Genomic DNA, 16,005 nt, shown 5'->3' with positions numbered 1-16,005 from the left:
CTTTGAAATTCTCAATAGGAGTAGGCCACTAAAGACAATACTTGTATACTTTGGCCACATCTTCAACACAATCTTTCATATCCTTTATGCTTTCAGATATTCTTCTTTACACACAGATACACCTTTTCTCCATAGCTTCCTAGACTTCATCTTTTCCAACAATTTCTTCAAGTGATTTCTTCAATCGATCTTTAATCAACTCAACCAATACATTCAGTAAGATATCTACCAGATTATTCAAATCAATACTCTTCCAGAGTAGATAATCAACTAAGACTTCTTCAATTTTATCCTAATCACATGATGGACGCACAAGCCACAAATCTCCAATCTTCTTCATACCATCTTATTCTTCAAGCACACTCAAAATGTTTTATGTTCTACACGGGTCATCTTCATCCATATTGTCTTCTTGTTTTTCAATTTTAGCTTTCTTTCCTCTAGCTTCGCTAGACGGTTCTAGATCATCAAGATTAATTACTCCTTTCTTCTCATCACTTTTCTTCATCTTCTTCAATACTAAAGTGGAAACAACAACTGATCTCTTCAACCTTCTTCTGCTAGAGGAAGGAATCTCTTCAGAAGGACTAATGACACTAGGAACTACATCAAAACACTACAACTTCCTAAGATTTATGAAATGATCTTTGTATGACTTTTCTGCATCTGCTAGACAACTTAGATACCTATAAATTTTCTTTCCAACTGGGATATTTGATTTCCACACAACATTCTCTTTCAAGCGTAAAGATCTCAAATAATATAGCATCAAGCACATGATTAAAGAACCAAAATGGAAACGGTATCCATTCTCTTTTGAGATGGTGATATTATCAGTTAATTGCATCAATAACAATTCACACAAATCGAAATCCTTAAAATATTTTATCATTTGATCTGCAACATACATAGCTTTAGTAGAAGTAGAACCTTGTCTGTTTTAGAAATAAATTTTATAATAAATACCACAAGCAATGTACCTCACTGATGGGTCAATAATTGTATCAATTAGCAAAGCTCATCTCCTATAACAATAGTTAGGGTTTCAACTTTTTATTCTTGATTAATTTCTTCACTAGAACATTTCCAATACCACAAAGACCTGAAATCATTGATATAGCCTCCTTTGAAATATGATAAGGTTTATCCAACATCATGAAACCATTCTTGAACAGGAGTCAAAACAAACTTGATTAAATTATCATCGACAAACCATAAAAACTCACTCCAGATATCCAAACCTGTATGTCCTAATTCTCTTATTCTCTGAGATTATTCATCTATAAAATATCTTTCAAGATTCCTAATTTTCTTATGATCAAATTCATCTAATTGAACTTCTTCCAATTTTCCAAAATCTCCACTACTAGATTCTCCTATCGCTGTCATATTGGATTCTATAAGGAAGAATGAAATAAATAACTCTTTTTGCTAATCCTTCTTGATTCTTCTTCTAAGCTTAAACTACTATTCTTCAAATTCTTCAACATGAAAAGCCAAAAATGATCACCAAATTTGATATTTAACTTTGCTTGATACGTCTAGGGTTTTCCCTCTAAAACTGTCTTATCATAATGATGTAATACTTTGCACTCTGAATACACAATCTACCGAAGCACTCAAACATTGACACCAATACTAGCACCAAAATATCAACAACACAACATGCAACACATCATGAAAGGGGGGGACAAATAGATTTTTCTTAAGATTCCCCCTAAGCTAATGCTACTGGATCAATTTTTGGAGGAAGAAGCACTTGTATCAAATTCAAGTACAATAGATACATTCTCTTCTTTCTTTCTCCAAACCATAGTAGTCTTCTTCTTGTTTTCATTTGATTTTGCCAGAGCAATCACATTCCTACATCTGTTAGCAAAATATTCAAACCTGTTGCAATCATGACACTTGATGTTCCTCTGTCCTGAATTTACTAAATTTGTTTTAGATTTGCATCGATTAGCTTTATGACCAAAACCATAACATATATGACAATAACCATGAAAGGGCTTATTCATCATGTTCATAAATGATCCATTTATTCCATTCACAAACTGTCTATAGCTCCTATCCATTCCTTGATTACCGCAATTATTAGCTTTGTGTCCAAAAATTTTACAATTAAAGTGTTGAGTATTCTAATAGACGAGTTTGTCTTGTCTTATTAACATAATCCACTATGGTCCTACATCCAACAATTTTTTCGACATCTCTACATTTGCAGTAGTCTAAGCTATTTGCAAAGCAATTTTATCATACTCTTCAACGTGGTTACAACAATTACGCTTCTTAGGAAGTTGATTAATCATCCTAGAAAGTTTCCTTACACCTTTTTATCCATGGACATCTAATAGATGACATCACCAAATTGTATGCCATATGGTTTTACAACTTTCCCTGGAAATCCAAAAGTAAATTTGAAAGGACTTGACCAAGATAGCAACAAAATAAAAAAAATATCAAAATCAACACGCAAACAACTCTAGAGTATCCTCAAAGCAATATATCATGAAAAAACATGAGTAATGGCCTCTCTTTTATTACACTACACAATATTTGGAATATAAACCTTTTTTCTATTGGGCAAATTTTGATTTTGAATCACCATCTGAATACTTTTAGTTTAAAAGAACTAACTCACTTTCCATATAGACTGACACCTCCATTTCTATCTCGCATCTAATTTCATGCCATTCCATCGTTTGTTCAATGTGGATGGTATGCTTGAGGTATGCCTTAATGTACCATACAAATCTTATGTCATATAATTAGAAGATTTTAAATTCCTCTATTTCGAATCCTTCTAGTATGAAATTGGTATTCATTTGTTTGTTTGTTGACAAAGTAAATGGGCATGTATAGCTTTGCTTTGTTTTGGATTGTAGTAATTTCTTTGGCTTTCTTTTTCCCACCAACATAATCTCTTGGGTAAGAACAAGCATTCTACTACTTGCAAGATTCCTCAGGTATTAACATTGTTTTTAACTGGATATTAGTAGAATTTGGTACTTTAGTGATAACCAAACCTTCTTAATGTCTACTTCTATATATATTTTTTTCAATCCAATGGTTGAGGCTTAAATGTTGGTAAAGGATGCATTGGTACATTCATTGTCTAAATAAAGTGTATTACATAAGGTTAGGCACACATAGGGACTTTAATGGTAAACCTTTAAAAGACCTTTTTTGATCAATTGATAGAAGACTGGTCTATGCTTACTACTGATTTTTAAGAAGCAATTTAAAATAAATTTATATTAAAACTTGGCAAAGTATTGTTCGTGAATAACTACCAAACATTGATTGGTGAATGTGATTTAGTTATAACTTGACATATTAGCAAGACTTTAGTTGAGTAATTAATCTAAGCTATATAAAATAAGCACATCTGGCAACATCAATCTACGACCACATGCAAGGATTTATGCATCAAATATAGTTGAAAGAAATTAAGATATATAATTTCTTACACCAAATAGTAAGCCAAAAGTAAATACAATAGAAAGAAAGAAATCACTTGATAAAATCTTATGCAATGGAGATAGTAAAAAATAATGAAGGCATCATCCTTTAATAAACAAGATTTACATGAAGCTTGAATTTTATATTTTATTTGAGTTGCATAGGAATTGATAATAATGTATCTTCTATAGTCTTACATAATAAATGAGAGAAACTCAAAGTTAAGAAAGAAGTTGTTATGATCAAAGCATATTGTGGGAACAATGCAACAAAGACATAAAATGTGTTTTCAATTAGTAGCCACAAATTTTTATATTTGATCATGTTTAAGTAAGAATACACATACTATTCATCTTATCCAATGGAACAACTACTGATTTCGTCTTCTGATCTAGTTGCTTATAACAACTTGTGTACATAGATAATAATAATAATCTTTTAAAATAATAATAGCAAATTTAATAATAATAATTTTAATAACTTATGTATATATAAAGTTTGAAAATATAATTAATATGGTATTTATTTATAATTATCTTATAACAGAGAAATATTTACAAGTCTTGAAAATTTAATTATTATCTTATAACAGAGAAATATTTACAAGTCTTGAAAATTTAATCCCGTTGCCGTTTTATACAAAGGAACAGAAGTGAAAAACCCTGTCGCGCGAAAAAGAAAAAAACTGCCCTTCTCCATCGCTGAAAGAGAAAACGGCCCGCGACTGAAACAAAATCGTCGAAAAAAATACGTCTTTGATTTTTTACGCTCTTTTCCATCACATGCCCTTCTCTGTCGGAAAAAAATGCGTTTGAAGGGTTACGGGCAGCGCGTAGAAATCGATTAACTGGAGCATTTTTGCAAGTTTTTGGTCCTAAAATAGCCGCGATTTTCCCTAAGGCGAGTGACTCGCATAGGGTTTCCCGCTGCGATTCCTGTGCAATTTGCTGAAAAAATTCTCGGCGCTCTACTAAGCATTTCAGAATGAAGCTGGTAATTCTGCTACGCAAATTAATCTTCTATACACGAAGTATTCATTTTCAATATCTTTTCCTTATATATTCTTTAGTCCTCTGACCTCTTGCGTGCATTGTCTGGCAGACTTGCTTGAATACAGGAAAAGGTTACCATTTTCCAGCTTGCCATTTACTTCAGATGTGCGGGGTTCGGATCCTACTGGAGTGTCCTCTCGATTTATCCGCCTTGCAGCTCTTTGTGCCCCTTAATTCCTCTTTGGGCGATCTATATCCGCAACGAAACCATCGAAGGATAATCACTGAGGGAAATGGACGATTGAACTGTTCAGAGTCCTCACCGTTTAAATATTTTGAGGGTTCGGTGCTGATAGACGCAGAGCCTTGGTACAAAATGGCAGATGACTTGCATCTGTGGGACCTTTCCCTGATCGACGTGGTCTTGATTTCCAGTCCTGCTGGCATGCTTGGCTTACCTTACCTTACTCGCAACAAGAGCTTTACTGCAAAAGTATGCTCTACCTTAGTGGTTTTCTTTGAGATTAATTTCTTTTTGTATGTTTCTATAGAGTTTTCTTTGCAGAATAACCTTTTGCTTAGATGCCACGACTGAAGAGTATCTCTTCAGTAAGTTCACTTCGGAGTTGCACTCTGCCTTGCCAATTGAATTCACTGTGTTGGATTCTATGTTATTTGGTATATGTTTAGTTGTTCTATAATCACTGATAAGCCAAGACTTTGATTTCAAACTCATCTATTCAACAATCTTGTCATATATATTATTTTCTATGTTCATTTCAAACAGAAATCATTCTTCTCGTGGAGACTGATAATAATGATCAAGCGTTCTCTTAGGTATCTGGTAATTGGACAAATATAGGGACTTGTCATCATATATTCCGACCTTTCTTTGGATATAATTCTTCTTAATTACATATAAGCGAACATTTCAAATCAAATTCAAATATATCATTTAAGAAAGCAAATGGATTAAATCATTCTTTATAACAAAAAATATGAGAATTTGAATGAAATCTATATGTAATATAAGGAATAATAGTCGAAGAGTCAAAGGGGTTATTTAACAGCACTGACACGCAGGAGAAAAGTTGAAGGATTTTCGCATGCATAGGGAGGAGGAGTCCACGACAATATCTGGTGATTATGGATGTTAAGGGGCAGTTCTATTCAAGAGGAAGTACGGACTTTCTTTTCTAATGAAGACCGAAGCCCTCCCAATGATCTGATCAAAACCTGAGGTGTATTTGTAAGATAGGCCTCATAAAAGAATGTAGTCTTGGATCTGGAGCGTTTGATGGATGGGACTCTTAAAAACTTGGGGATCAGCTTGTTAAGATATAGCCCTCATGAATCTAACTGATGGTAAATCGGTTATTATCTGGAGCGTGATATATTAACAGAGCATACAGTTCGAAAATTAAACATAAACAAACTAATTGTTATGAACGGTTGCCTCCATAGGGGCATGTCCATACGTGGCAACTGCTACGTATGGACATGTCCCTATGTAGGCAACCTTTCCTCTTGTATTTAAACCGGATTCAATGATGGAGACAATCAATAACTCACGGCAATCAGTCTTCCATAATCGTTGTCATTATTCTTCGATCCATATTTCACAACATGGTATCAGAGCCAGGTTATTAAGAGAATAAATTAGACAGCCATATTACTCATAAGCATTTATCGGAAGTAAATAACAAATCGACGCAGAGGCTATATACGCAGAGGATATATCCGACTAAGAAAATATTCAAAATGTCAAGTAATATGAGAGTGGAAGATAGACTCGAAGGAGCCTCCAACTTCGTTTCCTGGAAGATACGAATCATTGCCATTCTTGAAGAACTAGAATTAGAGTCTTACATAGAAGAAAATCTAGACATGCCAAATGATGAACCAGAGAAATCTACCTGGAAAAAGCGTAATAATAAAGCAAAGAAAATAATTATCGACTCAGTCAAAGATCATATTCTTCCATCTATAGCCAGACTGCCTAAAGCATATGAAGTATTTAAAACCATTAAAAATACATATGAAGTTAACAATGCGAGCAGAATGTTAACCTTGAAACAACAACTTTTAAACATAAAGATGAATAAAGATGATACAATATCTACATACTTTTCAAGGATATCTGAAGTAAAAGACCAATTACAAACTATTGGAAATGAGGTAGATGATCAAGAAATCTCTCTCATAGCCCTAAGAGGATTACCAATTTCATGGGAATCCTACATTCAATGTATTAGCAGAACACCCCCCTTACCCAAATTTGACAACTTAAGAATGAGTGCATTCAAGAGGAATCTCGACTAATCTCAAGAGGATTAGGGCCAAATAAAGAAGGAGAAATCCAAGCACTTAATACAAATACCTTCAACAAAAAGAAAAAGTTCTCTAAACGGAAGAGAGGAAATAAAAACCATCAGAAAAGAGATATGTCTAAAATTCAGTGTTACTAATGCGACAAATATGGGCACACTCACAGGAATTATCCAGAAAGGAAGAAAACACAAGCTACTCTAGCCGAAGTCAAAGGAGAAAACTCACTTTTCTTCTTAGCCCTATCAAGCGAAATAAATACAAATAAAAACACTTGGATCGTAGACAGTGGAGCATCAAGGCATATAACAGGATTCAAAAATCAGTTTGAAACACTTAACGGGCACTCAAGTGAAGAGGTTACTATTGGAGATAACTCCACATGTCCTGTGAAAGGAATTGGGACCTGTACTATCAAACTAAGAAATGGAGTATCTCTACAATTAAAGGATGTTTTGTTTGTACCTGGAATAAAAAGAAATCTAGTCTCAATCTCAGGCTTAGCTGATCAAGGATATCGGGTTACCTTCAATGAAGATAAAGTTCTACTCTGGCCTAAAAATACAAATATCAAAAATGCCATAACAGTAGGTTCAAGAGATGGTAGCCTATACAAACTATGCAGTGATCAAAAGGAAGCACTAAATCTTGAAGTTTCAAATAATAATGAATTATGGCACAAAAGATTAGGACACCTAAGATATAGTGCTCTATCCAACATAAAGAAGATTACTTCAGGACTGCCCCAACTAAAATCTGAACACACAGGCATTTGCAAAGGATGTGCCTTGGGAAAGAATGTGAAAGTTTCTTTTCCATTAAGCGAGCACAAATCAAAAGTTATTTTAGAACTAATTCACTCAGACCTATGCGGTCCCATGTCAACACCATCCCTAATTGGATCCTTATACTACATAATCTTTGTTGATGACTACTCTCGAAAAACATGGATATATTTTCTAAAGTGCAAAGACTCAAATGAAGTACTATCTAAGTTCAAAGAATTCAAGGCACTAGTAGAAAACCAGTCAGGGAAGAAAATTAAGGTGTTAAGATCCGATAATGGGGGAGAATATACATTTGACAACTTCAAAGACTTTTGTAATTCTGTTGGGATTAAGAGGGAGTATACTGTACCATATAATCCACAACATAATGGAGTAGCAGAAAGAAAGAACAGAACCATAATTGAAGCAGCAAAAGCCATAAAGCATGACCAAAACTTACACACTTCATTCTGGGCAGAAGCTTCAAATACAACAGTCTACATTCAAAACAGATGTCCGCACTCAGTTCTAGAAAACATAACTCCTGAAGAAGCTTTTACAGGGAACAAACCAGACTTAAGTCATTTAAGGATATTTGGCTGTCCCGTATATATACATGTTCCTAAAGAAAAGAGGACAAAACTAGAACCATCCGGAAAAAGAGGTATCTTCATTTGCTATAGTGAAAATACTAAAGGATATCGCATTTACATTCCAGGGAAAAAATCTGTTGAGATAAGTAGAGATGTAAAGTTTGAAGAAAACACTACACACAAAGAACCTGAGGATTATAACATTACTAAAGAAGAAGAAGATCACATAACTGAGATTGAGAGGGAGAATATCATAGAAAATTCCGAACCTTTAGACACTGAGAGGGAGGACATCATAAGAGTTTTTGAACCTCTTGTTGATGAAAATATTGAAACACTCAATAACAAGAAAAGACCTCTATGGGCAAGGAAAATAATTGAAGAGAATAATGTAGAACCAAATGAAATTTCCAAAGAAAATAAGAGAACAAGAACTCTAAAATGTTATGTGCACTTCTAACCGAACTCACAAATTTTGAACCAACAAATGTCAGAGAAGCCTTATCAAAACAGGCTTGGAAAGATGCTATGGTTGAAGAATATCAATCTATACTAAAGAATGATGTTTGGGATATAGTGCCTAGACCAAAAGACAAATCAATTGTCTCATCCAAGTGGTTATTCAAGATCAAATATGCATCTGATGGCAGCATTGAAAAACATAAAGTTCGCTTTGTGGCCAGGGGATTCTCTCAGAAAGCAGGAATTGATTATGAAGAGACATTTGCCCCAGTTGCCCGGTATACTTGAGTAAGAACAATCATTGCAATTGCAACATCCAAAGGATGGAAAATTCACCAAAGGACGTAAAGACTGCCTTCCTAAATGGTTCAATTGAAGAAGAAGTATTTATAGAACAACTAGAAGGATTCACCATACGTGATAAAAATTGCTATGTTTGTAAACTAAAGAAAGCTCTCTATGGGTTAAAACAAGCACCTAGGGCCTGGTATGCAAGGATAGACAACTATCTCTCCAAACTAGGGTACTCCAAGAACCTAGTAGATCCCAACATCTACTTCAAGGCTTCAAATGGCAATATGATTATATTGGTCCTTTACGTGGATGATCTTTTGATAATAGGAGAGGATAATCTCATTGAGAAATGTAAGCAAGATCTGGCAGTAGAATTCGATATGAAGGATCCAGGGCTTCTACATTATTTTCTGGGATTAGAAGTATGGCAGAAGAAAAACTACATCTTCCTAAATGAAGGAAAGTACACCACAGATATTCTAACTAGATTTGGGATGATGGAGTGTAAGCCATTAGCTACACCAATGGAAACTAATTTGCACAAGCTGAAAATTGAGGCAGAAGATTCAGAACCTACAGATCCCACACTCTACAGACAAATCGTCAATTCACTCATGTATTTGGTAAATATTTGTCCTGATATCTGCTATGCTACAAATGTATTAAGTCACTTCATGTGTGAACCTAAGAAGATACATCTAATGGCTGCTAAACACATTCTAAGATATTTACGAGGCACAATCGGACTTGGCTTAAAGTATGAAAATGTTGAGATTCAACTTGAAGGATATTCTGATTTTGATTGGGCCGGAAGTACCACTGACCGTAAAAGTACTATAGGGTGTTGCTTCAGTCTTGGTTCTGCTATGATATCTTGGTTTAGCAGAAAACAGTCAGCAGTTGCACAAAGCTCCACCGAAGCAGAATATATGGTAGCCTCCATGAGAGCTCGTGAAGCGGTATGGCTAAGAAAGTTATTATTTGGATTATTTGGAAAAACTCTGAATTCAACAATAATTCACTGTGATAATCAGAGCTGTATCAAGCTCTCAGTAAATCCAGTTTTTCACAATCGATCCAAACATATTGAGATCCCTTATCACTACATAAGAGATATGGTAGATCGAAACGTCATAAAACTAGTGTACATCAGTACTAAAGAACAAAATGCTGATATCTTCACCAAGCCACTTGCAAGATTGAAGATAGAATACTTCAGAAGTAAACTTGGTATGACTAGATTATAATTGAGATTATTAGGATGAAATTCCTACCATGTGTAATTTGTTCATGAATAAATAAATAAAATGTATATTGCAATATTCTAACTATGTTCAAGAAGATGACGATCTTCTTATGTTTAAGGTTACTATTTCAAGGTGACGATCTTGACAATAGTTGACCAAGTGTCAAGATTGACTACATTAAGTTGTTGTCCCGGACTGTGTTGGATATCTTGATCCTAAAGTAAGTGATTGTCTCGGACTGAGCCAGATATCATGATATTGAGTTTATTGTCATGACAAGACTATATTAAATGTTGTCCCGAATTGTGTCGGAAGTCATGACAGAATATGCTCCCAAGAAAATTACTTAGATCCACTCCTGCTAAGAGGGAGTGTTAAGATATAGCCCTCGTGAATCTAACTGATGGTAAATCTGTTATTATCTGGAGAGTGATATATTAATAGAGCATACAGTTCGGAAATTAAACATAAACAAACTAATTGTTATGAACGGTTGCCTTCGTAGGGGCATGTCCATACGTGGCAACTGCCACGTATGGACATGTCCCTACGTAGGCAACCTTTCCTCTTGTATTTAAACTGGATTCAATGATGGAGACGATCAATAACTCACGGCAATCAGTCTTCTAGAATCGTTGTCATTATTCTTCGATCCATATTTCGCAACACAGCTCAGTGTTGGATGCTCTAGATATTAAAGACACAACTTGGAGAAATGAATGTCAAAATAACCAAAAAGATCCAACTAACACAGATCCTAGACAAAACCCGAGATAGAGCTCAAGCACACTTCTATATTATTATTTTTTGGCATTCCAAAGTGGATCTAGACATGCTGAAACTACAAGTCAATTGTTTATAGACTTGAGATTGCTTTCTTCAAGGTATTAGAATTGCCATATTTGAGAATCTATGGACCACTACAAAGACAGTCATTAGCATGTTTGGTAGTATGAGAGGAAGGCCATGGAAATGGATTCCTACGGTCTTGTGGTAACGGGCAAAGTTGTGTACAAACCTTGCTTGTTGTAGATTAGTTTGGCAATTGTGTATGCAATACGAGACTTGATGCTTTTGGCAACATTTGACGTAAGGTGTGGCCAAAAGAAGTTCTTTTGTAACACTGCAGAGTTGTTTAAAGTCCCGCAACCTTACTAAAATGAGCTTCCCAAATTAATTTGTCTCTCTACCTCATGCAAAACACAGAAGTGCCCAAGGTGGTATAGGAGTCCATCCTTCCAATAGAAATTTGGAATTGAATTACCACTAAGGAAATTTTGATATATATTTGCAAAAATCCATGTTAGATAGATACAATTTTTACCATTCGCTAACTTCATGCCTCCGTTCATCAATCACAAAAGAGAGCTTGAACTGGAGGATGACTTAGACCAATCTGCGATTGGCTTGGAACTTCCCTACTTATGTTAATGTTTAGATGAAATTGTTGAAGATAAATAGATCATTTTTGATGCTGCTCTTGTTGTAACTTGTTTTGAGTCTACAAGAATTGAAGTGGCTTGCGATTTGTTTGGATCATAGATCACAGTCACCTTGCCCAAGATGTAATGCTTCCAATATTGAAATGCTTGAACAATAACATTATAAACATTGCAATCATATGTTCGGTAGTTTCTTACTGGTATGGTGAATGGTTCTTTATGATAAGCAAAAGTGTGACCATGTTGAGTGAGGACTGCTCCAAGTGCATCACTTGATTCATTGGTCTCAATCTCAAATGGTTGTTGAAGATTGGGTCATGCAAGTATTGGTACAGAATAGAGTTTGTTCAACTCTTTAAATGCTTTTTGTTGTGTAGTTGACCATATGAATTTTGCTTTAAAGTTGCATTTGGTAACTTGGTTTAGAGGCCAAATCACATGAGAAAAAACAAAGTAGAAATCTCTCGTATAAATTTGCTAATCCCCATAAGTTGTGGAGCTTTGTGAGATTCTTTGGTTATGGCTATTCCTAGATGACTTGAAGTTGGTCAGGCCTACATGCACTCCTTGTGCATCTACTATGTTTCCTAGATATTGTATCTCTTGCTTTGCAAATCAACTTTTTTCCATGTTTGCATGCAACTTATGCTTCAATAAGTCGTCAAGCACTTGCTCTATAGGGTGCAGATGTTCATCCCATGTGTTGCTAAATAGTAGGATGTCGTCAAGGTAGACTATAACAATTGAATTCTTGGATGGCTTGAGAATGTTATTCATCATCCACATGAATGTAGTTGGGGTGTTAGTTAAGCTAAAGGGCACAATTAATCATTCAATATATATTCACTTAATGGATTACTCTAAACATTTCAGTACATTGTTATTATTCACAAATTAATATTAAAAATTATTATACACAAATTATTTATTAATATGTGCATCACATATTATTATCAATAGAATTATTCAGAATTTATTAATATGTGCATTACTTATATCAAAATTTGTTTATTAGGAAAGCACCGATCAAATTACCAATGCATTAGGCTGTGTTTAAGAATAACAAATTTTAATCAGAAAAGGCACGACTCAAGGGGGAGTCATATTCTTTAGGAAGGGTCATAGCCAGTCAAAGAAATTAAATACCTTTGACCACCTTCCTCCAAATAAGATACACACGGAAGAAAAAAGGAAATAAGGGAAGTAAGAAAAGAGGAGACTGAAGGATTGGAAAAGGAGAATACGAAGGGAAAAAGAGAATAAAAGGAGTATACGGGAATAATTAAGTGATATCATCCGCACCTTGTCTGGTAATCATTACGGGTATGAGGAATATTGATAATATATCATGCTGCTATTATACAGTTTAACTTCACTAATACAACCATTAGTTTGGATATAATCTAATATTGTTAATGCAGTTAAATACAATTACAACTAATGATACAATTTGATATTATCATTAATACAACTGAAACAACAGTCATTAACAATCAATTCTAAATTCATACAAGAGACATAAGAATATAAAAACCCGTATGTACTACTCAATTAAGGAAAACATAAGGATTGACATCAGCAGTCACTGCCTGAGAAGTACACACAGTATAAATATGGGAATATAAGATTGCTATCAATACAATATGATGCTATTAATATAATATGATATTATTAATACAATGGGCTGCTATTAATATAATATAATATTGTTAATACAATAAGCTGCTGTTAATATAATAATATTGTTAATACAATATGATGCTGATAATATAATATAATATTGTTAATTCAATATAATTAATATGACATAAGAGGGGAACGTTAAATATTGTTAATATAATAAAACATAATGATGTATAATTTCAATTTGTATATTTTATCATTATTTGCAATTGTGATAGAAGGAAGAGACACAATAGGGGGAACGGTGAGAGATTCCACACCAGCCACAATGCCTCGTAAAGATGGTCAAGGACCATTGGTTAAGGACCACGGGGCCACCTCATGATGATGGTTAAGGACCATCGTTAAGGACCACATGAGGCCAAAGAGGATAAGGTCCTAATCTTGGGCCTAGGGTTGAGGGTCAAAGGCACCCTACTGTAGCTTCCCTACTATCTCCACAAGGATTAATTGTTGAAGTGGATCAATCCTAAGAGATGAGAGGTTGATATGATGGAGGGGAACGGTGTAAAGCCTTCTCACTAGGTATACCACCTCATGATGATGGTTGAGTACCATCGGTTAAGGACCACGTGAGGCCACAGAGGATAAGGTCTTGCTGTTGGGCCTAGAGCAGAGGATACTTGGGGCACCTCATCATGTCTTCCAACCCTCATTATGGTTGAGTTTCAATGAAATTGTTCATATGAGTTTATGCATATCCTAACCCTAGAATTGGATGTATTTCATGAATTATCTGCATTATTGTCTAATCTCATTGCAGGTTTTGAAAAATAGGTTTATCTTATCTTATTCTTAAATGAAAATTATTTTCCTAATTATGTTTGTCCTTGTTTCACTCTGGATTTGTGAATTTAGGGTAAAATAGAAGGTGATCCCAAATAGGGGACATTACACCTTCTTTTGCCTTGAAGGTTGTCTTCTACATGTTTGTAGGTTCACATGAAATCTAATGACATCTCAACATAAAATTGATTTTGGTGAAAATTTTTGCATTGAGGAGATGGTCTAGCAAGTCCTCAATCCTTGCAATAGGGTTGCGGTTATTCATTATGATCTTGTTGAGAGCTTTGTAATCAATGCTCAAGCGCCATGTTTTGTCCTTTAGTGCAATTACAATTGGGCTGCTGCAAGGTGACAAGCTTGGCTTGATGTGTCCTTTATTTATGAGTTCATGGATTTGTCATTTGATCCTTTTATTCTCCAGAAATGATTTATGGTAAATGGAAGCATTAGGTAGAGATAGTCTAGGAATCACGTAATAGTATCCTTCATTGCATAGTGTGTAGACACTTCCTTTGGTGGAAGTTATCCTTTTATTCTTCCAATTTGTGGTTCAACTTTGAGGTCTTTGTTGCTGTTACCAGGGGAATAATGGTATGAATTGGTGTTGCTTGGATGTTCTCATATTTAGGTCTTCCCATCAAAAGTATAAACTTTTTACTAGAATTGAGTAGCTTCTAGCACTATTTGGTGCTAATGAGTGACAACTAAGAAACTATTTATGGTGTGTTGCATCTCTTATCACTAACATCTATGGCAACACTTATAGGTTTTGCTTCATAGATTGTATGTTGATGGTAAAGATATGGTTGCCCAAGTAAAACATCACATTTCTCCAATAGAGCGACATTTCAAAGGATTGTATCTTGGAAAGGCTTGATTTTGTACATGAGATAACATTGTTGAGTGACACATTTCTCAGATTCTGCATTGAACCGTCCAATGGAGTATTGTTGTGGGTGAGGCATTAGTGGCATGTTCAATCATAGGAATGTCTAGATTACCCTGTACCTTGTATGGAGCTTGACCACCAAATTGTTGTTGTGAATTGGAATGATTTTGAACCTACTCGAAAAGTAGCAAGAACTAATCAATAATACTTGTTTGTTCTTGTGCATGGATTTTTCCAATTCTTCTCATTTTTTTTATAATGCATCTTCTATCATATTCTAGAACATCTTTGAAGTTGGTGTTGTTGATTATTTGTCTTCCATCTAAGAATGTGTAGGAAGTAATGACTAATGTCACAAGTTTGAAGCCCTAACTTCTTGTATCCAGACCTTATATGAGTGGGCATATAGAATTAGACAAAGGTTAGATACACCATGATACCATTTGAAGTAATAGAAAGTCTGTATTTCTTTAATACCATTAACCTGGGGTGTAGGAGGAAATCCGACGGACAAATACAAAACTTAGCATAATATTGAAAATCATTGAAAACTTCACACCAAATTGGAAACTGTGAATCTGGAAGTCTTTATTTGTTGAAGCACATTGGCAATCCTTGAGTAGTATTACAATGGAAGGCTAGAACAATATTAGAGGGTTTTTATCCTTGGGAAAGAAATAACTGACGTTAAGTCCTAGAAAATGAAATTGTTTAAACAAACAAGAAGATGCTTTTTCAAAACAAAATTCCTTTTTATAACTTTATTTTGAGGAAATGATATAATATTATTTTCTATTTTCTAATTATTTCCTCAAAGTTATGAAAAAATAATAGTGTCATTTGTTTACTTTTCTTTTTGCACCTTGAGTCTAGAGACACTTTATTTAACTACTTAAAACAACCTTTTAAATAATTAAATGTAAGTCTTCAACTTATAACTCAAAGTTACTGTTGCGACGTTTTCACACTTCGCCCCATTGCAAATGGGGACCTCCACTTTTCGTTGGCTAGGTTAGGTGTTTTGATTAGTTTAGTGTTCACTTGGCAACATTTTGTGCTC

General features: G+C 34.6%; 1 protein-coding gene across 1 annotated transcript in view; it reads left to right on the top strand.

Moving 5' to 3' along the window:
• Nucleotides 1-4,099: 4,099 nt before the first annotated feature.
• The window catches only part of LOC131069396 (uncharacterized), a 152,001-nt gene continuing 140,095 nt past the window's right edge, over nucleotides 4,100-16,005 (top strand). The window contains exons 1-2 of the mRNA XM_058004794.2: nucleotides 4,100-4,455; nucleotides 4,564-4,947. Of these exons, the coding sequence (XP_057860777.2) occupies nucleotides 4,447-4,455; nucleotides 4,564-4,947 (393 nt within the window). The 5' untranslated portion in view covers nucleotides 4,100-4,446. The remainder of the gene's footprint in view (nucleotides 4,456-4,563; nucleotides 4,948-16,005) is intronic.

Source organism: Cryptomeria japonica, chromosome 10, assembly GCF_030272615.1.
Source record: "Cryptomeria japonica chromosome 10, Sugi_1.0, whole genome shotgun sequence".
NCBI lineage: Eukaryota > Viridiplantae > Streptophyta > Pinopsida > Cupressales > Cupressaceae > Cryptomeria > Cryptomeria japonica.
Note: the sequence above shows the minus strand (reverse complement) of the source record. Positions and strands in the feature narration are given on the sequence as shown.